Here is a 27,723-nt window from a genome sequence, read left to right as displayed (position 1 = left end):
GAGAACATAAGGATGTATAAACAAGAATGTTTGAGGCATAGTTTTTAGTAGGAAAAGAAACCCAGAAAACACATGAATGTCCATTAATAAACAATAAGAGATGAGAGACTTAATGCCACTACTTCCAAACTGAAAAGTTTTATGCAGTGATAAAATAAAAATAAGTGAGATGTATTTATCTGAAAGAATGTTGAGTAAAAATGCAAATTGCAAAACAATAATTTTAGAAGCCACTCATAGTCATCCAAATCTTTATACGCTTGGAGCAAGGTGTGGAACTGTACTCACTAAACTGTCACCATCAGTTACCTCTGGGGCCTGGGAGGGGAGGGCAGAGCCAGGGAATGGATTATTAGTTCATCTTTGGATTGCTTCATTTGTTCTAATATTATATATCAGCTTCATCATGAAAAGTGATAAGAAATATTTGGGGAGGGGAAGGGAAGGACTACTTAATTTTTTAACTACTAAACAACATCTAATACAGTAAGCATTCAATACATATTTGTAGAATGAGGGAGGAAGGCAGGAAGAAGATGAAGTAGGTTATAAATAGATTTGTAGGGGGCAAGAAGATAACTATAAATGGAATGATGATTCATTGTAGAGTCTATAAATAAACACTGTGAAGGAAGTCAAAAATAGATAACTGATAAAGCTGGCAAAAATAAGAAAATGAAAAAAAGTTTTTAAAAAAATAAAATAAATAACAGACACCAATGAAAAGGATAAAAACAACATAGTAGTTACTCCCAATATATAAAAAAATTGAACTTCCCTATCAAAACAGATTTTTCATGTTGGATTTTAAAACTCAGCTAGGTGTTGTTCTCCAGAAACATCAAAAACAAAGTATAAATAAATCAACAAAAGTGATCCTATTCACAATCTCCAAAAAATCATAGAATATTTCTTAATATGCCTATAAGAAATGTGTATGATCTTATGATAAAAGTTATAAAATATTATTGAGAACATAAAAATACATAGGAAAATGGAGAAATGTTTCATTTTCTTGAATGGGAAGATGAACTGTTGGAAGGATGCCAATTCTCCCCAAAATGACACTTGAATTCAATGTAATTCAAATCCATATTCCAACAGGAGTTTTTGATGAAACCTGATTCTAAAGTACACTCAGAGAAATAAAACATAGATTAGCCAAGGAAAATTAGAACAAAAATCATCAAGAGGTCTTTACTCTACCTTATATCACAATAACTGTTCCATGAGGAAAGGAGTTTAGTGGAAAGAATCTTTATTGCAGATTTGCACTATCAAAGCAACACTTTGTAAAACTGGAAACCTCCTAAATGTCCATCAAACTGGTTTAACACATCAAGGTAAATGCAAAGAATAGAACACTATGCAGTAAAACTCATGAACATTCATTGGCATTGGAAAGATATTTCTAATAGTTATAAATTAAAAACAAGATACATAAAAAATGGTAAATTTCTACCTAGAAAAAATATCTAGAAATATGTATTAACCAGGCTAGTATTGATGGGAGCTGGAATTGTGAGTGGACTGTATTTTCTTCTCACTCTCAAATTTTTTATCAGTAAAATATAATAACTAAAAAATAAAATGAAAAATAATGCATAATATCTATTTTTTTAAAACACTGAACAATTTTATGTACCTTCAGTACAGCATTAAAGTCCAAACTGATGATAGGATAGCTGAAGCCAATATAGGGTAGCCAGAGGCTGAAAAGAAGGCAAACAGAGTTGGGGGAAAGGGCGTGGGGAGCTTTGTTTTGCTTACCCGGCCTTTCGGGAGGAAAGGAGCAGGGTGGTACATGGGGTGCCACTGAGAAAGCAGTTATTGACTAGGAAATCCTTAGAACATTAGAAATGTACCCCCACGATCTTTATTTTAATAGTTCATTAATAAACCTACCATCTTTAAATTTACTGAAACTTCTAAACTGTTATACCATGTGATCAGTGCTATCATTTTAAAATGTAGGCAAAATTAGTCAGTCAAATTAATATCTTATGGATTTAAAACTTCTCTACAGTGAAATAAAGTAACATTTCCTTAGTCTAAGACTATCTACTTTAAGGCTTAATGGTTGCTGGCCCTTTGGCTGTTGTATTCTGGAATGTAATTTAATTTATATATATATATATATTTTTTTTTTGAGACAGAGTCTCGCTTTGTTGTCCAGGCTAGAGTGAGTGCCGTGGCGTCAGCCTAGCTCACAGCAACCTCAAACTCCTGGGCTCGAGCGATCCTTCTGCCTCAGCCTCCCGAGTAGCTGGGGCTACAGGCATGAGCCACCATGCCCAGCTAATTTTTTATATATATATCAGTTGGCCAATTAATTTCTTTCTATTTATACTAGAGACAGGGTCTCGCTCTTGCTCAGGCTGGTTTTGAACTCCTGACCTTGAGCAATCCGCCCGCCTCGGCCTCCCAAGAGCTAGGATTACAGGCATGAGCCACCGCGCCCGGCCTTAATTTATATTTTTTAAGACAGGGTCTCAATCTTTTGCCTGGGCTAGAGTGCAGTGGCATCATCATAGCTCACTGCAACCTGGGCTCAAGCGATCTTCCTGCCTCAGCCTCCTCAGCAGCTGGGACTACTGGCATGTGCCATCATGCCCAGCTAATTAAAAAAAAAAAAAAATTTTGTAGAGACAGGGTCTTGCTAGGTAGCTCAAGGCTGGTCTTGAACTTCCAGCCTCAAGTGATCCTTCCACCTCCACCTCCCAAAGTGCTAGGATTACAGGTGTCAGCTACTGTGCCTTGCCTATATTCTAGAATTCTAAAAACAATTCCATGTTCTCCTAAGTTATAATTAAATATATATGCATATGTATTTATATATATTCTATATCTGTATCTATTGCCATTGTAGGTCTTCATTGTAGAGCTGAGAAGCTCTATATTTCTAGATAGAAAAGCTTTCATTTGTTACCCTATGTCCATATATGGATGTGATCCTTTGGTTATTATAGTTTGCCTTCTTGAGATCACTTTCATCACATCTTCACGATTATATAGCAACCAGGATGAGTTATTTAGGGAAAACCAACTCTTCTTTCCCTATCCTCCAATCTAGGAAAGCAAAGCTCAGCATTACGTTTCTAAAGGCTGGGATGACTACAGACACACACACACACACACACACACACACGCACACACGCACACACGCACACAATCACACAATCACACACACAATCACACACACAAAGGAGAAAATAAAACATCTTTCTCTTGCAGGATCTTAAGGTAGATTAAACCAGAGGATCACTAAAAATTAGAGGGTAGGGGATGGAGATGAATGCTTTAAGGGAAGAAGCACAACCAGAAGTGGAGATGGAGGATTACTGAATCTAATATTTAAGGCACAGGGCATAGGGGTTTGAGGGATTCCTGTGCATGGTAGAAAGCCGGCTCCCACTTGCCCAGGTGGGATCTTGCTGCAGAATGCCTATGGAACATGCCTCTCAGCCAGGATCTCAGTGGTTAGTTCCGTGCCATTCCATGAGAGGCATCTCTGAGTGCAAGCAAAACAAAGTACCTAACCAATGTCAGAGGACCAGGGCTGGGCCCAAGCACTGCATAGCAGAAGAACTGCAGTAATGACCACAATCTTATGGACTTAGGCCCCACATTTCCTCAGTTTTCTGGCACTATAAATGCCAGGAATTTCTGTGTGATTTCAAAGGGCAGGGAGGAAGCTCTAATGATGACTAAGATTGGGTTTATTATAGCAGGTGAAGAGATGCTCAGAGCAGATAGTTTGTATACTTAAGAGAAATAAAGGAAAAGACATTCCTTGCACCCTAATGTTGCAGACTCTCACTCAAGTTGACCACACAATATTCTGGATACAAACATACCACTGTTTCACACATGCTTCCCACTTTATTTCCAAGACACTTATGATTGATATCCAGGATTTTTCTGGCCACTTTTTCTTTAGAAATGCATTGGACTGATATTCTGAACTGTCTACTGAGACTCTCTCTGCCATCTTCTTATCTGTAACCTAGAGTTCAGACCACACCATTTTATAAGCATGCTTTCACATGAGTTTCTCCTAACACACCACTCTTACACGTGTCAAAAGTGAAGCTCATCTGTTACTTTTCTACCCATTCACACAATTTCATGAGAACACTTGGCAAATGGGCATTGCACCTTCTAAATTTACTTGAGTCATCATCTAGAAAAAAGTAAGGGACACAAGGGCACTTAAGAAATAGTCCCATCTTGATGCTTCCTCAAAACAGGAATGATCCTGGGGACAGTGGGCAAGGCAGTGCAAGTGGATGGGGGTAGACATCCGTGACAACATTTTTATTTCCTCCACTCTGGCACACATTTGGGGACAAAGAGTGAAAAAGGAACAGGGGACAAGTGAGGTTGTGCCCTTTACAAGAAAGGTGGCATTTAGAAAAAACATCACTGTTGACTTGCAAAAACCTCAGATGACTAACTCCTTTTAGAAAAGTGATGAGTTCATTAATTAAAAGTTAATTAATGTAGAGTTTTGAAGGCAATTATCATGCTTTTTTATAACAACAAATATGTTTCAAATGATTCCTACTTAAAAATCCCTGGAAATAAAATGGTCACCTTTGTGAATTTCCCAACACCAAGCACCCTACACTTTAAACAGGTCTTGCAGACCTCTTCTTTGATGGTAAAGAAGTCATAAACATTAAAAAATTATTGGGATTATTACTAATGGCTATGTGCTTACTATGTGCATGACACACCTATAAATCCTCTACTCAGATTATCATTTATTCCTCACTATAATTTTATGTATGGTAGATAATGTAATTTATCTTTATTGTGTAGATGTGAAAACTGGAGTCCAAAGAGGTTAAGTAACTTCCCCAGATCACCCAGACTGTAAGAGGCAGGGCTGGGTTATAAACCTTGGCACTCCGGATCCATGCTCTTAACTACCTCCTATAACATAGCCAATGCCGGAAGTTAATGGCTAGTACAAAAATCAAGTGTCAGAAGAGCCTCTGAGGTGCTTTCCCTGAGTAATGGGCAGTCAGAGATGCCTTTGAACTCACAGGCTCTACACGAGGGAGACCATAGAACATGCATCAGGTTACACCTGGCCAGGGGAGATTTGTGAGCAAATGCACAGAAGGAGAATGTATTATTCATTCAGGGAACTCAAGATAGACTAGGATTTCTGAAGGAAAGAGACCAACTCCATGACTCTACTAGCCTCTCTCAACTTTCCTCTTGGGAACCTTTCTGATCTGTGGCCACATGCTCTGCAAAGACCTGACTTTTATTTTCATTCATCTTCTTCCTAAAGTGCTATTAGGTGACTTAAAGCAACTACAACATGAGACCCCTGGTCCAAAATTAGCAGCGTTTTGGCAGAGTAAGGTCAGAACAGGACTAGTACATTTCTTCTCCCCATCCCTCACTAGAGATATACTACTGACACATTTCTGCTCACGTGAATATGGTTTTCCCCTTTACAGAAGCATTGGGTAGGAGCAAGAGTGCATGTGAGTACACCCAGGGATAGGAGAATGGGCCCTCACAGGAACATTTGAGCATCATACCTAGTTTGTTTTCTTTCTTTCGTAAGAAAATAAAGAAAAAAGAACATTCTGGTGTTAAGGATATGAGATAGCACACTGCACTATTAAGGGTGTATATTAATTAGGAGACCTTTAAAAACATGCATTCCTTTCATGTAATGTTATGGAGGAAAACCTGAGGAGCCCCACATGGAAGACAAGATGGTATAGGGGAAAGAAATCTTCCAGACTCCTCATTCCTCATAATCACTCACCATACTCCACCTATTTTATTTTACAGTGCTTATCCTAATTCTTTTCCACTGCCTCTGCCACTCTCTTAGCAGGAGAATGGAAGACTATAGCAGGGAAGTGAGGTACGTGGATTTTAGCCCACTAATGCCTAATGAAGTGTGAACAAAACATGAAATCAAGACAATAATAGTATTTGAAATGTGCCTTCTTTTTCTTGACCACACCCTCTCCTGCCCAACCCCTAATAAACTGTACAATCTTGTACAGGTCAGGTGATATCCTAAATTCCTGATCAGAGTGGAAGAAGTAATGAGCTCCAAGCTTCCTTCTAGTCCTAAAATTCTATGATCCATTCAGGGCTCACCCTTTTATCCTAGCACTGTTAACCAGGTACCAAACAGGAACCAGAATATTCTGAGACTCTCTCGCCCCTAGAAGCTTATACTAAAGTTGGGAAATAAAACAGATTCATTCTACAGGTATTGACTGAACAACCACTAGTAGTGTCAGGTCTGTGTGAGACACAGAGCTTGATGCTGGGTGAGACGGAGTGGATACAGGACTCCTTTCCTCAGGGATTTTATGATTTAGTGGGGAAGACACTAAAAATATGAGGATCACAATTAAACTTGATGAATGCTATAAAAGAGCAGAATATCTCAAACAGGCCTAATTGAGGGGGGAGAAATCCTGTGGGGTGCTTGTTAAAGATACAGATTCCTGGGGCCTAGCCAAACGCTGGGAATCAAAATTTTCACAAAAGTAACCCTTGAATTTGTTTAAACTAGTGATTTTCATTAGTCAACTTTGGAAAACATGGTGATCAAGAATGAGCAGGACACTGTGGGAACTCATACCCAAATGAAACAATCAGTAATAGGATAGTCTAAGATTAAAGTACCTATGGGAGAGTCATACATAACAGTGGTTCAGAGTACAAGCTCTGGAGTCACATGACTAAACTTCACATCTCAGCTTCACCACCAAGAATGGGTATGATAATAATGCTAGGATTGCTCTGAGGATTAAGTGAGTTAATCTTTGCAATGTGAATATATAGAGAGTAGCACAACGATAGAACCAGAAGGTAAATCATAAGAGGTTTGTAATATGATACATGAGGCTTCCCTATTCTCCCAGCTGGGAGAATGTAATAAGTGTAATAAATTTAGTAATTGCCAAAAGAAAAAAGTAGTTCTGTTTCTTCCATAAAAAGCAAAATAGGGAGTTGGATAATGAAAATCAGATCATGGTATAATAAAAAAGGGAATTCCTTCCTGTAAGAAATGGTATTTATGTTAATATCAAAGGCTAGATATGATTTAAAGAGAAGAGAATAAGAAAAACACAGAAAACTAAAGACATGATACTGTTCCTAGTCTATACAAATATGAGACCTGTAGTTTATCCCTAGTTCTGTCACTAATTAACTATACACTTTTGATTCAGTTAGTTAATTCTCACAGACATAAATGTATTTCCCTGTGATACGCAGTTCTGCGAATTATAGTTACAGGGTTATTCTGTGTTTTGATCATCTTCACAGTCCTCTCTAGTTTAGAGTCTAAGGGGTCCTGCTATACATATTTGACCCAGTAGATGGCAATATATGGCTATATTGTAACAGGATATCTTTTCCACAGACTCTTAAGATGTCTTATAATCAAATGAGCATATTTAAGGTTCTCCAGAAAACAGATGGGTAGACAGTAACTAATTCCTCATACTCAGGTCATTATTGAGATTTATAAAATAAAGAGAAAACAGATGTTTTAATCCCTTTGATTTAAACCCACAGATGTAAAAGGATCTTTTAGAGGCCATTCTAATTCAACTCTTTTCTGCCAGAGAGAGTTGTTTCATGACAGAGAGGTAAACACAGAATGATCTGCATAGGGTATAATTCTGAACCAAATCAATACAACACCCCTCAGTCAAATATACCAAGTCAATTATTCTTAAACATTTTCATCATAAAGAGCCTATATATCCCACAATACCTACACTAAATAAGAAAAGGAAAAAAGATCTATTTCCTTTTTAGCATGATACATTTTATAAAACAGTATCAATGTTTTCATTTTTTATAATAAGAGTAAACTATCTTTATTTTCAAAGTTATGGCTATTCAAAATTTATAAAGAAAAAATTGAAAATCATATCTGAGCAATAACCAATGTTAATACACTTATCAAATTATTTTTGATAGATGGAAAAGAAATACAAATACACATTTTTATCTTTTTTCAAATCAAAAATATTTGTAGATCCTTCCATCCATGTTAATAAATATTTTGTTGTACTAACAATCACTAGCATTCTAATGTTCACAAGTAAATATTTACAAAATGTATGAAATATCAGAAAGTGTTTCGAGAAAACATCCCTTAACTGAAAGGTCTGGTCTTGCCCCACAACACTACTTGACAGAATTAGTCACATTCAAAGATGAGCAATGACTGGGAGGGACCTATGCAGAGAAAAGGAGGAAAACAACAGAACAGAACCTAACACATGAGCTGATGAAAAATATGTAACAGAGACATTTTGCCAGGAAGCAAATCAGTTCAGCAAACACTCAAACATTAACTCAGTAACTACAAAAGAATATAAGACCTCTCTGAAACAAAACTTTAAAGAAGGGGGCAAATGGAATCCTTTTGAAAATTACATGGGTGACGTGGAAGGAAGACTAGAAAAAAAAAGTAAAAAGTAATGCAAACATCAAAGGTGACAGTGAGCTGAGAGAAAATGGCAGTTAGAGAGAGAGATACTATATATGTTTTTGTTGATACTCTGAGATGGTAATAAATAGAGCAGAAATAAACCTTCAAATAAGTATTAGAAAGAAACTTACCTGGAAATAAGGGAAAAGCTAAATCTTCAAGGTAAAAGTGGACATGTCCCATGAAAAGGTGATACACAAAATTAATAATAAGACTCATATTTATGAAATTACTAGACACAAAGATGAACAAATATAAAAGAGATGCCTCTAAAATAAAGTGTTCCTGAAAGGTTCTAAGTAAAAAGGATGCAACAGACAAATGAAAATAAAAGAAAGAGCATCTCATTTATCAGTCAAGGCTGATTTGAAAGCAAAATAAAATTAAAATGAGACTAAAGAGAGAACTTTTTTAAGTCAAAGGGTATAGTTATAATGAAGTTCTAGTATGAATCAAATAAAATCATAAAGCAAAAATTTCCACAGGATAGACAGGAGAAAAAGCAATGATAGCAGATGAATTATCTTTCTCAGCCCAAGACAGTTCAAGTATACACACAAAAATAAGATGTTAAAGATATAAATAAAATTATTAATTAGTAGGCCCTTAAACACACTTTAGGAATTAGTCTCTGCCATGGTATTCTGTTTTAGATGTCACCAATACAAATATTGTGAAATACTTTCAAAATCCAATATTGAAGGGTCTTTCTTGATATACAAAACTATGCAGTTTTTAAAGCTGAAGGCACTGACTGATAGCTGTACCGTATTGTAATAAAATGTTATAGTATGTTACTAAAACAATCTCAAAATCAATCCAATTATTGCAGACCTCCATGGCAATAAATTATCCTACTTTAAATGACTATGGCAACAGATGAGATAGATTCATGAAAGAGGTCGTTTTTTCCTTTGCCTATAGTCATCTAATAAATATTCAAATTCCTTCTATACTACCACACACTGTACTATAAAAGAAGCTATATTTTTGCCACATAGTGACACTGATACTCACAGGAAAAAAATTAGTTTTGAGATATAATAGCAGTTATGCTCATCCTCAAAGACCAATTTCTACTATGGTTCTAAATCTAAGATCTATAAACCATACTTATTACCCGTTTTCTTTCTAAAAACACCATAAAAGGCCATTTCTCTATGAAATCTAGTGTCCATTTTAGCTGTACAACAATGTCAAAAGCTACAGGCATATCAATATCCACTGCCACCCCACAGCCCTGAAGCCTGGTCCACCATCACCAGACTCTGTTTTGCTATAACTCATGGGCTTCAAGGCAAGATGAGGTATCCTCTGAAATTCAGTGACTTCACAGATCAGGCTCAGACAGACATGATGAAAGCAGGAGAAAAATCAGTGAAATCTGTTACAGGTAGCAGCAAAGCAGAGCTGCAGACAGACTTTTCTTAAGGATTCAGATAATAGGGACATCTGTGGAGATAGATAGTAGATTAATGGTTGCTTAGGGCTGGAGGGAGGGATGGGGGTGATAGCTAAAGTGTACAGGGTTTCTTTCTGAGGTGATAAAAGTATTCTATAATTGACTGATTTTAGACATTGGTGATTCAGTGAATATATCAGTGAATATACTAAAAAGCACTGAATTGCTCATTTTAAACAGGTGAATTATGTGGTATGTGAATTATCTCTTAAAGCTGTTTAAATAAAAGAGGTGGGCCAGGCATGGTGGCTCATGCCTGTAATCCCAGAACTCTGGGAGGCCAAGGCAGGAAGCTCACTTAAGGTCAGGAGTTTGAGACCAGCCTGAGTAAAAGTGAGACCCCGTCTCTACCAAAAAATAGAAAAAATTAGCTGGGCATGGTGGTGTGTGCCTGTAGTACCAGCTACTTGGGAGGCTGAGGCAGGAGGATCGCTTGAGCCCAGGAGTTTGAGGTTGCAGTGAACTATGATAACACTACTGCACTCTAGTCAGGGCAACAGAGTGAAACTCTATCTCAAAAATTAATTAATTACTTAATTAAAAGAAGTGTGTGCAGTGGGGTTGAGGGGGCAAAGTCAGGTAAGAGGTGAGCCAACAAGTCCCAAGCAGAGGAGAGTGTCAGTCAGCTCAGCAATGCAACATGAGGTCTGCCAGGGCTTCATGTAATCAAGATGTGCAAAACAAGGATGCAAATGTGAGAAAACGAGACACAGATTGTGTGGCTAGGCTGATGCTTTATGACAACAGTTCTCAACCCTGGCTGCACATTAGAATTACCTGTTTGCAAGGTAAGTCCCTTTCTGAAGATCTATTGCTCTGTTCTAGAAACTAGTTGATTCACTAAGGCACGGGAATGATTCTTACAGTGTTGGCCTTGGACTAGCAACTTCAGCATCACCTAGAAACTTGTAAGGAATGCAAATTGTCTACACACTCCCATTCAACCAGAAACTCAGAGGGTTGCCCAGTAATCTGTGCTTTAACAAGCCCTTCCAGTGATTTGGATGCATGCCTATCTTATACAGTGTACCAAAAAACCAAAACAATAGCAACAAAAATCTACCACAGGCAAGCTGACCATTCTGTACCCAAATACCTTAATGTGGACATAGTATGTCAACCATTCTAGTTCTTTCTTTCAGGGTTGAGGATGTCTATCAGCAAGCATTTTTTTAACCTTTCTTTTAATCTTTGTTAAGGGAAACAAGACCTAGCTTGTTGTTTGGCTATATTGTTCAGATACATGAAAAGGTATCAAAATAGATGTTTCAAACATTTGAGGTTGTAACAGAAAAGTATTCCAGTTTAAAATCCAAAGTATCAAATTTTTCCTAATAGCAATATTATCAGAAATCTGAAGTTCTGTCAAAGATTTAGGATTTCAGTTCTAGGGCCTACAGTTATTACACTGAATTTCCCAGACACAAAAGATTAAGGGAGAGAGAGCAGCTGGGTTACCAAAGAGGATATCAATTCATATTCCGGGGCATGACTTAAGACACCCTTCTTAACTGCTCAATGGAACCTTGTACAGAACATACTATTTGAAAATTAATAAATTAATAAAAAGTAAATGAATTAAAACCAACACATAGAACTAATGAAATGAATGAACATTAAAGCAATATGTATCGACATAGTTTTCAGATCTAGATTTAAGCATAAATAATCAGTATTTTAAAGAAATAAGGCCCATTGTCAGTATAAAATTTCTCTTTCCTTCTTCATATAAATATGTATTTAAAGAAAATGGGATATAAAATAAACAAGAAAACCAGTCTATTATGGAATTGTATTAATACGCAATTTACAGAGAATATGGAAAAGCAATTTGGACCAGTGAAATTTAAGTAGCTATTCCAGTCTTTTGGAAATGCATCTGCTCAGTCAGTAAATCAGTCATTCACTCATTTTACAAATATTAAGAATACAAATATTAAGAACACCTATGTGGCGACCACTCATTGTTTTTGATTACTCAGCATGTAAATTTTCTTCCTGACAATTCCCATATTTATTTTGGGGTATTACTTTTTCCCCATTGATTATATGCAATGCAATAGAATTATAATCAAGGACATCGCAATGTTCTGGCCATGGGGTGGGAATAAAACCCAGGCCAGGTCAATAGGATGCTTTTTTCCTGAAATTTAATTCTTGGGCAGAGATACAACAAGAGTGATGGGGTGCATCATTCTCTAAGGGTAGTGTTCTCACCAGATTATTGCTATCTAAGACTTTTTGTATAGTTTTTGATATAAAGGCTTTAGGGAGGGAAAAAGGGGACCTTTAATTAAAGGGTACAAAGTTCAGTTACACAAGATAAACAAATCTTAGAGATCTACTGTGTTGCATAGTGCCCACAGTTAACAATACTATATCATATAGTTAAAATTTTGCTAAGGGGGTAGATCTTGTATGCTATGTGCTTATTATAAAAGAAAAATATAACAAATAAAGAAGGGAGATGAAACATTTGGAAGTGATAAATATGTTTATGGCATAGATTGTAGTAATGGTTTCATGGTTTATCTCCAAACTCATCAAGTTGTATACATTATGTACACCTTTTCATATGATAATCATACATCAATAAATTTCTTTAAAAAAAAAACTCATGCAAAGGCTAAAAGATAAAAACCATAGGCTCTCTAAGACCCCCTCCAATTCTGAGCTTTCTATGATTAGAATGAACATTGTCACCTAGAATTACAGTATCAGTAAGGAAAACTGGCCTGATAACACAAAAGCTAAGTGAATAAGTGTAACTAGTTGGAGAAATGTATCCTCCCTGCCACACTACTTGTTAGGTACAGTTAAATACCTTTATTCCCTTTGTTCTCATATCTGAATCCTCTCTTAGCACTTAGTACAGGAATTTTAGCTTTCAAACTCCACACATGCCTTTTGCTGATGCTACTGTCCTACTCATCTCTGGATCTCAGAGTTCACTTAAAATACACCCAAAGTCTCCCATATTCGCATATATATTACACATTCTAATTTGGGCATCAGCATGTCTTCCTCTCCTTCCTCCTATGCCCAGCATCGCTGGCAGGAAAAGTACAAACTTTCCACCACCCTCATCTCACCTGTGCTGAGCCACAGTGGCAGGAAAGAGATGTCTGTGGATTTATCAGAAGTTTCTGGTGTCAGCGCACCAGGAACCCTCAGGAGTTGTGAAAATCTTAGGTATCCAACTTCTCACTCACCCCTGAATGAATAGCATTTGTCAACTAGGAAAGATATTTGCACGTAAGTGACATTTCTAAATTGGCTATTTGTAGATTAGAGTCTATTTTGGAGAAGGACAGGAAATCAGACCCTGTATATACACTGTCTTCATCACACATTTTATATTAAAAATAAATTAAACAAAGTTTACTATCTAAGGGTTATTAAAGATAAAGTGAATAATGCTAAACCAAGTGCAGAATTAGAAAGAGTTTAAAAATAACACCCATTAAAATCACAAAAATAAAACATTATAATATTAAAGGCTTGTCAATACCTTATGGAAAATTTTAAGTAGCACTATAATTAGAAATAACAAATCAGATTAGAAGTGCATGTCAAAGTAGTTTTATGATCCTAAAAAACTTCAGATCTACATCACAAGTTATTGACTTTCTTCATTAATTTTTTTCCAACCTCTATATCAATTTATTACCTCTGTATAGTATTTAGGCTGAACTGTGTGAAATTGCCAATATATGACCAATATATTAACCCACAAAACCACAATTTTACATAGATAAACCTAGTAATAGTCACTATTTAAATACTGTTTTCTATTACCTAGATGTTCAGGAAATGAAACATTGTCAATAAAAATATCCTATTATAAAATATTTCCAAAACATACAAACCATATATACATATAAAACATACAAAGCATATAAACACATAGTGTGCAACTGAAGAGCAACTTTTAAAAATATCCTGCCTTAATTTGCAAATTCTAATCAGCCTATTAAATGTACTTAATAATAATCCTCTCTACTCAATAATATTCCCTAGTTAGTGATTAGAAATAAATACCAATCAATTCCTACTGATGGCACTACAAAATTTGATTATAAAATCAAATTTGATGGTAACACATTAGCGTTATCACCATATATAACAATAATTTCACCAGGTTCAAATGAACAGGTATCTAAAACTTAATAGGGTTAACCCATGAATTACAACCTTATTAAAAACAATAGAAAACTCATATCAGGTTCTTTCTGTGTTGGAATGGAACCGTAGCTGATCTTTAGAGGAGGTATATGGCAAAGTCAAACTTAGATGATGTAAAGAAACTACTTGGTGAAAAGTCATTCCATCCTAGTTTCCTTATCCTCTCTTTTCTCATATTCTAGTTTTCTTTGTGAGCAACTGAATCTTTGTACAACCCCTTCCTATGACCCAGTCCAGTGAAATTTGAAACCTAAAATCAATACCCTCTGGCATCCTAAGGACGAGATTAAACTGCACAGGGCAGCTTGTTTCTTTGGAGACTTGCCACTTAACGATTCTGAGGTTAATAAAACAAAATTGATTTCTAAGCTAGATAAATCAAAATTTCTTAGGTTGATGAGTTAAACATTTTTGCTTTCTTAAAAAAAAATTCTCTACAATGGTTTAAGTTTCTCTCCATATGAAAATTGATTCCAGATCATACAATAGTGATATCTGATTTGCTAAATATGTCATTCTATTTATCAATAGCCCAACACATTTCTACTTAAAATATACATGTGTTATCTTTAGCAAGAAATAATCTTTTTTTGTCTTTATTATTTCAGATAGAGGCGTTTTCTTTGAATTTTAGTTACTTTATTATAATTTTGGCTCTTTTAGCATAATTTTAGCTCCTTCAGCATAATTCACTCACCCACCTCCCATCCATCCCTTCTGTTATGACTCTCTTTCACAAAGTAGCTAGGCAATTGCCTCAAACAGAAGTAAATACCTACAGGACAACCCAGAGAGCAAAAACACAGGAAATGAGGCAATTTAAGCAAGTGTTTGCAGTATAAAAACCTTCTTTTCTCCAAAATGGCCACAAAGAGACTGGACTTTTAGGCCAAACCACTGTATGTCCATCAACAATACTAACTTATTGAAGGCAAGGGCAGTAAGAAAAATCTTCTACTTTTAACCAGTTAAAAATTTTTTTCTATGGTTTTCACATTGGCCTAGACTAAAATTATGAACTGACCATAAGTATCAGCTTTTAAAACATGCAAATCAATAAAATTTATAATCTACCCTTTGCTAAGAGAGTTAAACCAAATTCACACTGTCAAAGAAACCTTATTCCCTGAAGTAGGTAAAGAACAAAGGCAGACTCACAGTTGGTGATGTCACCATGAAGCTGCAGAATCTGAGGAACTGGCATCGTGAGGACAACAAGATCAAACTGCTCAGGGGGGCCTGTTTCTCTGGAGACTTCCCACTTGTTATTTCTCAGGTTGATCTGGGTCACACGCTGTCTGAAGGAGACTTCCGCACCTGCTCCAAGAGTAAAATCATGTTCCCATTATCAGGATTTTCTATATGAATAAAGAGAATGTGAATCATCACAAATAGGACCCAGTCAAGTGAACACAATGATCAAGTTTGTCTGTCTATAGTGCCCAGGTTCTCTTTCTTTACTTACTTTTTAATTTATTGGGAATTCATACTTCTCTGGCTCTCCTGGACCTCCCTATCAAGGCCTGCTCTGGAGAAAAAAAATACTACTACAATTACTACTAATAAAAAAACAATAACCATAGCTACCTTTCATTAAGCATCTACTGTAGGATGACCACGTGGTACACATTATATTAATACTAATTTATTTTACAGATAAGAAAACAGATTGAGCAATGTCATGCCATGATTTAATATTACATCCATCTGACTCTAAAGCATATCATCTTTGCAGGGCAAGTATACATTTCAGTAAAGGTTTTAGCAATAATTCTTGCTAGTAATGGTGAGAAGAGCAATATTCCCTATTAAAGGAATTAATAACCTTTATTAAAGGACCTGAAAGAGGTCTCTGTAAGAGAAATGCCAGTTCTGGTCAATAGATCAATTACCTTCATTGAGAAGAGTACAAATTTAGAGAAACATAATCTAGAGTACCTTCTCATCACATTTTCCTTCTTGGCACTTAACACAATGGTATTTTAATAATTATTTGCCAAATTATTTGTTTAATATTGTCTTCTCTTTTAATCTGTAAGCCCCATGAGTCACAAATTATACCTGTTTTGTTTCTATGTAGAGGCTATAGCATATATGGCATGGAACTTCGCACATACTAGGTATTTAATAAATATTTGTTTAAAAGAATGAATTATGAACCATAAACTGAAAGATGAGAATGTACAATTGGTTCATTAAGTCTCCTTGATACACTAGTAATCACCTTACAGTCTAGCTTTTAGAAAAATTTTATTTAAAAACAAATCCAATTTTATTTACCCTCATGTAGTAAAGAGAAATGAAGATGGAATGAGGGGGAAAAATCCCACTGAAAGATCCTGTTCATCATTACCTGGGACGGCTCATGTTCCTAGTCAATAAAAAATTCAGCAAAAGTCCAACCTCATCCACCAGGCTTCCTTGATGTAGCCACTCCAGCTCAGTGTGATCCTTCCTGTCAGTAACGTCCTTCAGCCCACTGCCTTTACCACTCATTTTGAGATTGATTCAAAATATCTGCATGCTTTATTTAAGTCTTGTCTATCCAATAATACTCTAGGTTCCCACGTCAGGTCTTCACATCTCTTATATTTTACCTCTTTCATTGATTGTCCCTTGAATAATCCTACACCATAGTAAGCATTCAAATTTTTTTAAATCAAATGCAAATGATAGAAGGAACATGGTGCTAACTAGGCCAAGAAATCAATCTGTTTGAGGCAGCTAGCAACATTCTGTTCAAAGATTAAAGCAAGGGCTTGTAAACAGAGTTCCAACTTGCCTGCAGGCTTTTCTAAGGCCCTGCTTGGGGAATGTGCAAATATCTGCACTTTTAACACATATCCACCATCTTCTTTACTCCAACCAGAGCAGTTCTGCTTCACCCCGTTTTATTGATTTAGGATGTCTCGCCCCATTTGCCTCACTTGGTCTGTAGTTCCAAACCTCAACTAAGCCAACCAATGTTTTATTTGTTTGTTTTCACATATTATTCATTTGAAAAGAGCAATATGTTGTTATTTTAAGTGGCGTGTGAGTGTGTTTAAGGGGACCGAAGACCACTGGCCTACAAAATTCTCCATGCCCCAGATGCACATCTTAGAATTGTATCCTAAAGGCCACAAGGTGTTCTGCAAGGTGTATGTCAGTGGTTCTCTGAGTGTAGGCCCCAAACCATCAACACCAGCAGCACCTAGGAACTAGAGAGGTTTTATAAAGACATATTTATAACCAATTATTTTGCTGGTTACAGAGTAAAGCTAATATGCTAGAAAGAATAAGCTAATATTTTTAAGGGATCTCTTAAAAGATTTCTCTGAAATTAAAAGCTTCATAATGTGAAAGATTAAGAGATTTCTCTGAAATTCAAAAATAGAAATGCAAATTCTTAGGCCCCAACCATACTGAATCCTAAACTGTAGGAATTAGGCCCAGCAATCTGTGTTTAGCAAGCCCCCTAAACTTGGTTACAATGCACACTCAAATGTTAGAACCACTGGGGTACATAGGCCCAAAATATGTCACAAAATGGACTTATTATTGATTTACATATTATAATGACATTCTTCCTGCTATTGTTCCGTATTTTCCAAGTTTTCTACAAAGAGTATATAATTCTTTATTAAAGTTACTTTTTGAAATAAATAATAGCATTGTTTTAAATAATAAGAAAATCTACATAATTCATTATCTCAAGAGGTTTTACAAATTGAAAATATGAATAGGTTTTTACTAAGAATTGGTTGAATTAGAACTGATAGTGATCTAATATGTATAAACTATATATATACACACTAGTTTTATATATTAGAAATTTTTTTTTTTTTTTTTTTTTTTTTGAGACAGAGTCTCGCTTTGTTGTCCAGGCTAGAGTGAGTGCCGTGGCGTCAGCCTAGCTCACAGCAACCTCAAACTCCTGGGCTCGAGTGATCCTTCTGCCTCAGCCTCCCGAGTAGCTGGGACTACAGGCATGCGCCACCATGCCCGGCTAATTTTTTATATATATATATATCAGTTGGCCAATTAATTTCTTTCTATTTATAGTAGAGACGGGGTCTCGCTCTTGCTCAGGCTGGTTTTGAACTCCTGACCTTGAGCAATCCGCCCGCCTCGGCCTCCCAAGAGCTAGGATTACAGGCGTGAGCCACAGCGCCCGGCCTATATTAGAAATTTATATCACTATACCTACTATGTACAAGGTACTATTAGGTTCTGTGTGAGCTGCAAAGTATTAAAAATGACCTCTCTCCCAAGAACTTCCAAAGCAAAATTGGAAGATAAAACATATATATTCCCCTAAACACATACAAAATATGGAGGTAGATGTGAAATATTCTTCCAGAACATCAGCTCCATGAGGCCAGGAACTTTGGTTCTTGTATCATGGGTACCTAAAACAGGGTCTGGCATATGGTAAGCTCCCAATAAATGTTTGTTGAATTAAAGGTTACATGTATATCTGTATGCATGTGTGGGGCGAAGGGAAAACTTCCGCTTTGCCCTTTAAAGGTTCACTGAAAATTAACTGACAAAAAATAGGTAGATTAAGGCATACAAATTTATTTGATCATAGTTTTACGTAACACGAGAGCCTTCAAAATGAAGACCCAAGGATATAGGGGAAATTGTCCATTTTTATGATTAGGTCCAACAAAGTATAGATAGCTATGTAGAAATATGATTGGACAAAAAGGGTATAATGTAATGTTAATCTGCTGATTAGGGAAACCCATCAGTTAGGCTAGTCAGGGGTCCTCAAACTTTTTAAACAAGGGGCCAGTTCACTGTCCTTCAGACCATTGGAGGGCCAGACTACAGTTTTTAAAAAAAACTATGAACAAATTCCTATGCACACTGCACATATCTTATTTTGAAGTAAAAAAACAAACAGGCAAAAACACCCGCATGTGGCCCGTGGGCCGTAGTTTGAGGACACCTGGGCTAGATGATTTCTTTACAACCAGTTTTTACAACTAAAGCGGCTAAGGTCGAGGGAGGGACGGGGGAGTTAATATTTTTAGGTTTTATGGCTGGCTTTGGGGAAAGGGGGTTCTGGTTTCTGTTACCTGCCTTGGGAAAAGGGGGTTCTAGTTTCTATGGCTAGCCTCTAGGGAGAATGAGAGGTTAGAGACAGGATAGGGGAAGGTCAGAGAGAGTTGCATCTAGGGTCTTCATTTTGAAGTATCATTTTATAAGCCCCTATATATGTATGGATGGATATATAATACAATAAGTATACACATCTAACTTGGGTCAAGTTAAAATCATGATGGAAATGAGATTTTTAAAAGTGATATCGTAGCTCTACATGAAGCTAATGAGGAATATAGCTCAATAGACAGAGGCATAAACATTTTTCTAGAAGCATTACACTGAAAATTTATCAGTGATTATTTTGTGGTAAGGAAGACTAGCTACTGAGTGGCGAATAGAAGAACATCTACTTTTTATAACTTTCTGTATAATGTTAATATTTAATTATGCACATAACTTTTTATTTTAAAATGCTAATTTTAAAAGAGGGCATAGAAAATCTTAGTCCTACCTGATTCTTTCAAGTAATGCTTAATAATTGAAGAAACTCCTTGAGGTGCCACAAAGTTACAATCTCCTTCTTTCATCACCATTCCTTCAATAGGAGAGGTGAGAGGTTTCAAAATGCCGTGAGCAAACAGTTCATCATAAAATCTTAAATAAAATAAATCAATATATATATACAATGTAAGTATATACCATGATTGGCTCTAAAATACTATATTCTCTTCCAACAAGTCTCAGAGATTATAATACTAAATCATAATTAGAAATCTTCATATGTTCAACTCAATGTATATTTTGTGTTAAATAAAACTTATAATTCAGGTGAAGAACAGAACGTTTTGAGAATTCACAGATCTTTTGCTGACATTAGGCAAAGGCCTATTTCTCCATAAGTAATATTTCAAAATTAAGATTAATGAAAACAAACAAATGTATTTAGCACATCAATTTTAAATTTGGTTAAGAAGACTGACTCCCATCACAGCTATTTATTCGTCCTCTTCTTCAACACCAACATAGTGATTGATATATATTCAGTGTTTACTATGTTCTGTATATCATCTCATCTAATCTTTTCAACAATCCCATGAGGTAGGTGTCATAGTTTCCTACTTTACTCGGGTTAACCTTTTACTGCTAACATCACCAACAAGGATAATATCATAGTAATTTCGCTATGCTACAGGAGGCAAAGTTTAACCATGTTAAATATTGATGATCTGTATCTTTTTACATCATACAGCTACTGAGATTGATTTCGTCCCTTGCAACTAACTCACCTTTGGTGTTTTTTGGCATAATGAGGAGTGCAGGTGATGTACTGAGCACCCAAGTCAGCTGTGCACTGTGAATTGTGAGGACTGCTGGCTGTAGTCATTCTTCCCCCTGGAATTAATTAATCCACAGGGAAATATCTTAGTGTATTAGAACGAGCCTTTGCAATTCATGCAATTCACCCAGGCTACCTCAAATGGATTACTTTTAAAATATACTAAGAAACATTATTTTTTAAGTTGAAGTTTTCGTCATTTAATATTGTCATTGATAGTTAACAGGGACAATTGGTCACTGATTGTGAGATTTAAAAAAAGAAAAAAGGAGTCATGAATAATGCAGCAGTGTCCAGCACTGTTACTAGTGCATATATTTAGTAAAAGGAATGATGAATGGATAAATAACACGAAATGAATGAAATGTCAGAATGAATGAATCAACTAACGTTCTTTCATTCACGCAGTCAAGTTTCCTCAGAATGATAGGATTCTGTAAACTAGATCTTCGGAAAGTCTTGGTCTATGAGTACTTTGGGATCCTCATAATTTAGAGAAAGCCGCAAAGGCACAGACAGATCACGACAAAAAAAAAAAAATCTATTTATTAGGGACAGAGGTAGGCCTAAGGATTGAAAACTCGCGTCAGGCCCGCACCCACTCTGCTAGCACCGGCCTTCCTCGGAGGAGTCCGGGGTGCCCCCGCCCCGCCCCCAACACAGCTGGGCCGCCGCCCCCACCCCTGCCCCTTCCCAGGCCTGTTCCCGGGCCGCGGAAGTCTCCGGTCACGTGACGAGGCGCGCAGCGCACTTGAGCTCACAGGATCTGGACTTTGCTCCTCAGACTTACTCGGGTGAGGGCCGGCGGCACCTACCAAGCCGCAGCCGCTGTTGGGTAACTCACCTGCGTCCCCAGCCTTGTCCCACACCGTGAGGTGCAATGGACCGGACGTCTCCCTCCTCAGCAGCGCGGCGCACAGGCTTCCTGTCAGGCCGGCGCCCACGATCAGCACCCGCGCCATGGCGGGAGGGAGCCACGATGAGTCCTGCGTCTCTGAGGAGAGACCGGGCGGCCGCGGACCCGCGCTGGGCTCCCTGGGCTCCGCGCTCCCGCCGGCTGCCCTGGGCGGTCCCACGGGCGGGCCTGCAGGGGGCGGAGAGGAGGCGACCTGAGCCTAGCGGCCCGTCGGCGCTAACGACGACCAAGCTCTGGGCTGTGGAGAGCCTGGCTTTCCCTCGCTTTGAGCGCAAGGACTTGGCTTCTAAGACTGGCTGGCGCTACCAGATAACACGTCAACTGCCATGTGAGTTGTACTTAACTCACGCTAGTTTTGAGACCGGGGCTTCATGAAGCATAAGTAACTCATGTTTCTCCATCTTGGGAAAACCGAGAACTATTGTTCAAGTTGCATATAACTCACAGAAAACAATAAAAAATAACAAAATTTTCATTAAATTAGGATCATTTTGTTTTTGAAGTTTTTATTCTACTTTTGTAATACAACACCATGGCCCCAAGGAGAAAATTTTTTTTTTCTAGCGTGGCAGTCAATGTGATAGTTTCTAACCTCCAGCCCGCCCCTCCTCCAGCAAAGCTTGGAAATCGCGTAGGTTATAGGGGGAGAACCTGCTTCACCACACGGCTGGTATTGACTACAGCAGAGAACCGGCCTGACTACTAGGTTACCTCCCTATGCCTGTTGGGATCTTTGCTATTTTGTATTTTAGGTGTGAAAGTGGGAAGGAGAGGGAACATACCAGCGATATCAGGACAAGCCTTCCTCTAATGCTTGAACTATTAGCGTAATAGGAAAATCATTTATAATCTGGATATATCTAAGGGATAGAAAGATTAATAAGAGAAGGATTTGTGCTATTGCCACTTTTTTTCTCCCCCTAACATCGTCCTGGAAGTTCAGTGAAACAACAAAAAGCAAAGAGAAGTCTGAACTATTAAAAAATAAAGAATTACGTTATTCTTATTTGCAGATAAATTATTACCTGCAAAACTCTAAACTGAGTAAAAACTGAGTAACAGAACTAATAAGAAAGTTGACAACGGTCACCAATGAAGACACTTAAAGATTACAAGTTTTACTTTCTGTCCATATCATAAAGAAATCACCATGATCAAATTGTGATGAATTAATATTACTATTAAGTTTAATATTATTAAAATTAGTGATGAATTAATATCTAATAAAAGATAAAAGAATTAGGAAAAAATGTAGATGATTATATATAGCCTAAGAAGACATTTCTAAGCATAAGAATAAAAGATGTAATTGAACAGAAAAATATTGAATACATGATCATTTACAACTTGTATGTTACAAAATACACAAAACAAAATACAAATAACGAACAAGTTTTTGTAACATGTATGAAAAATGGAAGTTTACATTATAAAAAGATTTAAAGACAAATGACAAAAGCCAAAAGGGAAATGTGTATAAATGGAATGCAATTCTAGAATAAAAAGAAAATATGTAAATATAATAAGCATGTTTAACTTTTCTATATTTAAATACAAATTAAAATGATGTACCATTTTTCATTTGCTAGGAATAACTTTGTAAAATACTAAATGTCTACTTTGCAAGAATACAGTAAAATATTCACTGATATATTACTGAAGAGTGTAATGGACAAATTTTCTAGAGTATAAGTTGATTATCAGAAACCTTAAAACTACGCCCTTTAAACAAGACATTTAGCTTGGGAAAATAATGTACAGGTATACATTAAAGTTTATGTATAAATCCATTTAATTCAATGTTATTAGAAACCTTGCCATATAATTATTAGAAGATTGATTAGGTCATAACTATCCATATATAGCATATACATATGTATATATATCCACATCTATATAAAGCTACTAAAGAATGGTTATATAAGGATGTATGGGAAATGATTTACTATATAATGCTGACAAACACAGGCTACAAAACATTACAATTCCAGACTTTCATAGATACTACACAAATGTATATGCACTGGCACTAATGCATGTTTTTGGAGAGGTAGGAATGACTAGATGACCTAGAGAAAATGAAGATTGTGAAATAACTGGGACAACTTTCCATTCCTCATTATTATTATTTCAAAATATTAAGGGGGTACAAATGTTTTTGATACATGGCTTGAGCCAGGGCTGTAAATGTGCCCATCACCTGAATAGTGTTCATTGTACCTGTTGGGTGTTTTCTGGTCCCTCCCCTCATCCCTCCTCCCCCTGCTTGGAACCTATGACTTTTACTTCTCTCTGTGCACTTGTGTGCCATCACTTAGTTCCAATTTATTAGAGTACATGTGGTATTTGTTTTTCCATTCTTGAGATACTTCACTTAGAATAAGTGAAGTATCCAGTTCCTCCCAAATTGCTACAACAGGTATTAATTCATCCTTTTGTATGGCTGAGTACTACTACTCCGTAGTATACATATACCACATTTTCTGTTCTAATATGTACTCTTCCTAGTCACCTTGACCTTTTCCCTGGATTTCTTTCCTACTGGTCTTTGCAAGGTTGGCTTCATTCAAATCCAGCATAAAAATAACCTAAAAGAGGCCTTCTCTAACCACTTGACCTAAAATAGTCACCCAGTGACTATTCCATAATCCTGGTTTTTTTTTTTTATACTGCTAAATCACTTTTAGAAGTTATCTTGTTTTTTTACCTATATAGTTATTTATTATTTATTTATTGTCTTTTCCTTTCTAGAATTTAAGCACCAAGAGGGTAGAAACTTTGTCATCCTCAGTACAGTATCCCTGGCAACTAGAATCAAAGTTAGAATTCTCAAAACTATAAGGTTCAGTAACTGTTAGAAGACATACAAGAAGATATACAAGACTTTGAGGATAATACTTTTAAAGCAAGATAGGCTGGATGGTAACTCAATTGGATGATTTCAACATCAAGTATACTTTCCCAGAGAGTAATTTTTTATGGTATAACATGACTGTAATAATATAAAAATATGTCCATCAGCAAACGGTGTGCTTTACATGAATAATTATGGACATAAAATTTCTGTGGTATTTATTTAGATTTACATTATTTAGATTACATTGAATATATTTAAAGGAGCAATGAACCTTTTATTTTTAAATGTTAATATTTATAATCGCCAGGAATTATATCCATTGTCAGTAAAATTATAATGAAAAATTTTAGATGTCAATGTAATTGTATGTGGAGATACTTAATTTAAGAAAAACTCCTTTGGGGAGTTCTATAAGCAAATATGTTTAGATGGCATTGGATAAAGAATTTCTGATGTCCTGTCCAGTATATCTAGCCATCCAATCTAGGAATAAAATGTAATGATTTCATAACTTTTCCCTTCTTAGACAAGTCTTGTGGTGTTTCACATCTGCCACCTTTCTTGTCTGTCATCTTCTGGCTATCTAGTCCAAGGGCAAGCTTTTATTATTTTTTACTTAAACTATTATTGTAGTGTCCTGATTGGTTTCCCAAATCAACTCACCCCACTGTAATACATTATGCCAGATAAACTTCTCTTAGAACAACTCCAATCTGTTCTACTTCATATTCAAAAACTTTGAATGGCTTTTATTTTGCCTAACAAATGAGATATGAATTATTCAGTCAGATAACAAGACCCTCCATTAGGGTTCACTACAAATATACTATGACCTTGCTATACTCCCTGGATACTGTCTGTTTTATTACCTGTTTCCTCTTCCCTCTCTCTAGAATACACTCCCTTGTATTTATGCTAGTTCAAATGTCCTAGATCCACTTCCAAAATCTCTTCTTGATAATGAAGAAATGCTATATTCTGTACTGTGAAGTCCCCTAATGTTTTGTTTTGTTTTTTTTGTAGCACATATTCTAGTTTATATTTAGAGGATTTATGTATTTATAATATCTTTTCTCTATCAGACTATAAAATATTGTGAATAATTATAATTGTTTATTGTGTTTTTATTTTCTGCAGTGCTTTAACATAGTTCTTATATAAGATAGGTGTTCAGTAACTACATCTTCAACTGAGTTAAATTCCTTGACTAAAGGGGCCTGTGTGTTGCAAATAAAGAAGCAGTCACTTAACTTTAGCTATTAGAAATTGGCATTCTGTTGTAAACATTAACCATAAGTAACTTGTCACTTCTGCTTACAGGTGGGCCACACCAGTGAAGCCAAAAGTTCCCCCAAAGTAAATTTAGAATCTTTTTAACCATAGAGCAAACACTGAGTTCAGTGATAATAATCCTAATTATAATAGCAAGATTTTATCTAATAGCTTTTACCAGGAACAATTCTAAGCACTTATACATATTAACTCTTGAAACCCAAGAATAGACCAATTATTGTCAGAAATCAGGTTTGGATCAAGAAAGCTGAAATAGCTTTATCTGACTATCAATATTTACTGACATTATATCCAATAATCCCAACAGATCTATTTATTTAGCTATGTAGAGTTACAAATTTCAGGGAAGGAAATATCTTTGATAGTAAACACTTAGTCCAGCTTTTTCATTTTGTAGATGAGTAAACTAAAGCCCAAAACTACTATCTTCCTGAAAAATTTAGTAGTAGATTAAATCTCAAATATGGTAGTTTTTCAATCTATTATATAACTCCAGGATGTTTGCAGTTTGTATTTTGAAGGGTTTTAAAATTCTAGTGAGATTATCGATGGTGGTTTCATTTATACCTTCTCCTTTTTTGAACTTGATACCTTATATAATTTCAAACTGACAGAAAGATTGAAGGAATAATACAAAGACTTCCTAAATACTTTTTACAGAGTCACCAATTGTATACATTTTTCACCATTTGTTCTTATTCATTGTAGAGATGTATGGGCTTTTTTCTATACTATTTGAGATTAATTTACCCCTATTTCAGTGTGCATTTCCTAAGAACAAGAACATTTTCTTACATAATTGCAGTGTAATTATCAGGGAATTTAACATTGATACAATGCTTTTATCTTATTCATAGCTTATATTAAAATTTTATTAGTCATTCCAATAATGTTCATAGCCATTTTCTGCTCCCTAGTTGAAGATAACGCATTGAGCTTAATTATGTGTCTTTAATCTAGAAGTGTTCTTCAATCTTTCTTTGGATACCACAATCATGACATTTTTGAATAATACAGGAGAGTTATTTTATAAAATGTCTCTCAATGTGAATTTGAATCTAATCTCATGATTATATTCAAGTTACATATATATATATATATATATATTTTTTTTTTTTTTTTTTTTTTTGAGACAGAGTCTCATTCTATTGCCCAAGCTAGAGTGCCATGGTAGCATCAGCCTAGCTCATAGCAACCTCAAACTCCTGGGCTCGAGTGATCCTCCTGCCTCAGCCTCCTGTGTAGCTGAGACTACAGGCACGCAGCACCATGCCCAGCTAATTCTTTCTACTTTTAGTTGTTTGGATAATTTATTTCTATTTTTAGTAGAGACGGGGTCTCGCTCTTGCTCAGACTGGTCTCGAACTCCTGAGCTCAAGCAATCCTCTTGCCTCAGCCTCCCAAAGTGCTAGGATTACAGGCGTGAGCCACGGCGCATGGCCCAAGTTACACATTTTTGACAAGAATAATATACAAGTCATACTCTGTGTCCTTCTCAGCTCATTATTTCAGAAAGCATATGATGTCACTTTATTACAGTATCGATTATGTAAATTTTGATGATTTGGTTCAGTTGGTGTCTACCAGGTTTAGCAACTTTTCCCTTTATAATTCATAAAACAATTATGAAGAAATTTTTGAGACTGTGTAAATATGTTCCTCATCAAATTTTTACCCAGTGGTTTTTAGCATCTAATCATGATTTTTCTTAACCTTATTGTTCATTTTCATCTATTACTTGGCATTGTTGACCTAAAAGGAAGAAGATAAGGAAAATTAATATAATTAGAGAATTTATTTGTGCCAAGCTTGAGAATTGCAACCTGGGAGCATAGATGCAATTTGCCTGATTAGCAGCAGTTACAAGTAGATTTTTAAAGGCAAAAAAGGGGGACAGGGAGTGGGCTGATACAAAGTTATTTGTCAGGAATTCTCATTGGTTTACAAAAATAACATCAATTAGTGATTAGCTATACATTGTTAAGCTATAGGGTGTGGGTTACAGTGTCCAGAGTGGCATTATAGCTACTTGTGGCAATACCAAAAAGTTTTCAGATATGAATACATAGCTAAAGAGAGGAATACAATGTAATTGCCATCTCATTTTAATGTCTCTCTGAGCCTGATAATTAAAAGGACT

The 27,723-nt window shown here is 36.1% G+C and overlaps 2 protein-coding genes across 2 annotated transcripts in view; one reads left to right on the top strand and one right to left on the bottom strand.

Annotated features, from left to right (window-relative positions):
* The window catches only part of RNLS (renalase, FAD dependent amine oxidase), a 257,524-nt gene extending 235,847 nt beyond the window's left edge, over nt 1-21,677 (bottom strand). Inside the window, exons 1-4 of the mRNA XM_076009992.1 lie at nt 21,362-21,677; nt 20,468-20,573; nt 19,693-19,835; nt 15,306-15,464 (exon numbers count right to left, since the gene is read on the bottom strand). Of these exons, the coding sequence (XP_075866107.1) occupies nt 15,306-15,464; nt 19,693-19,835; nt 20,468-20,573; nt 21,362-21,479 (526 nt within the window). The 5' untranslated portion in view covers nt 21,480-21,677. The remainder of the gene's footprint in view (nt 1-15,305; nt 15,465-19,692; nt 19,836-20,467; nt 20,574-21,361) is intronic.
* Nucleotides 21,678-23,019: 1,342 nt separating this feature from the next.
* LIPJ (lipase family member J) overlaps nt 23,020-27,723 on the top strand; it is a 29,932-nt gene continuing 25,228 nt past the window's right edge. Inside the window, exon 1 of the mRNA XM_076010379.1 lies at nt 23,020-24,355. The gene's annotated coding sequence lies outside the window, so the exon portion shown is untranslated. The remainder of the gene's footprint in view (nt 24,356-27,723) is intronic.

Source organism: Microcebus murinus, chromosome 14, assembly GCF_040939455.1.
Source record: "Microcebus murinus isolate Inina chromosome 14, M.murinus_Inina_mat1.0, whole genome shotgun sequence".
Lineage (NCBI taxonomy): Eukaryota > Metazoa > Chordata > Mammalia > Primates > Cheirogaleidae > Microcebus > Microcebus murinus.
Note: the sequence above shows the minus strand (reverse complement) of the source record. Positions and strands in the feature narration are given on the sequence as shown.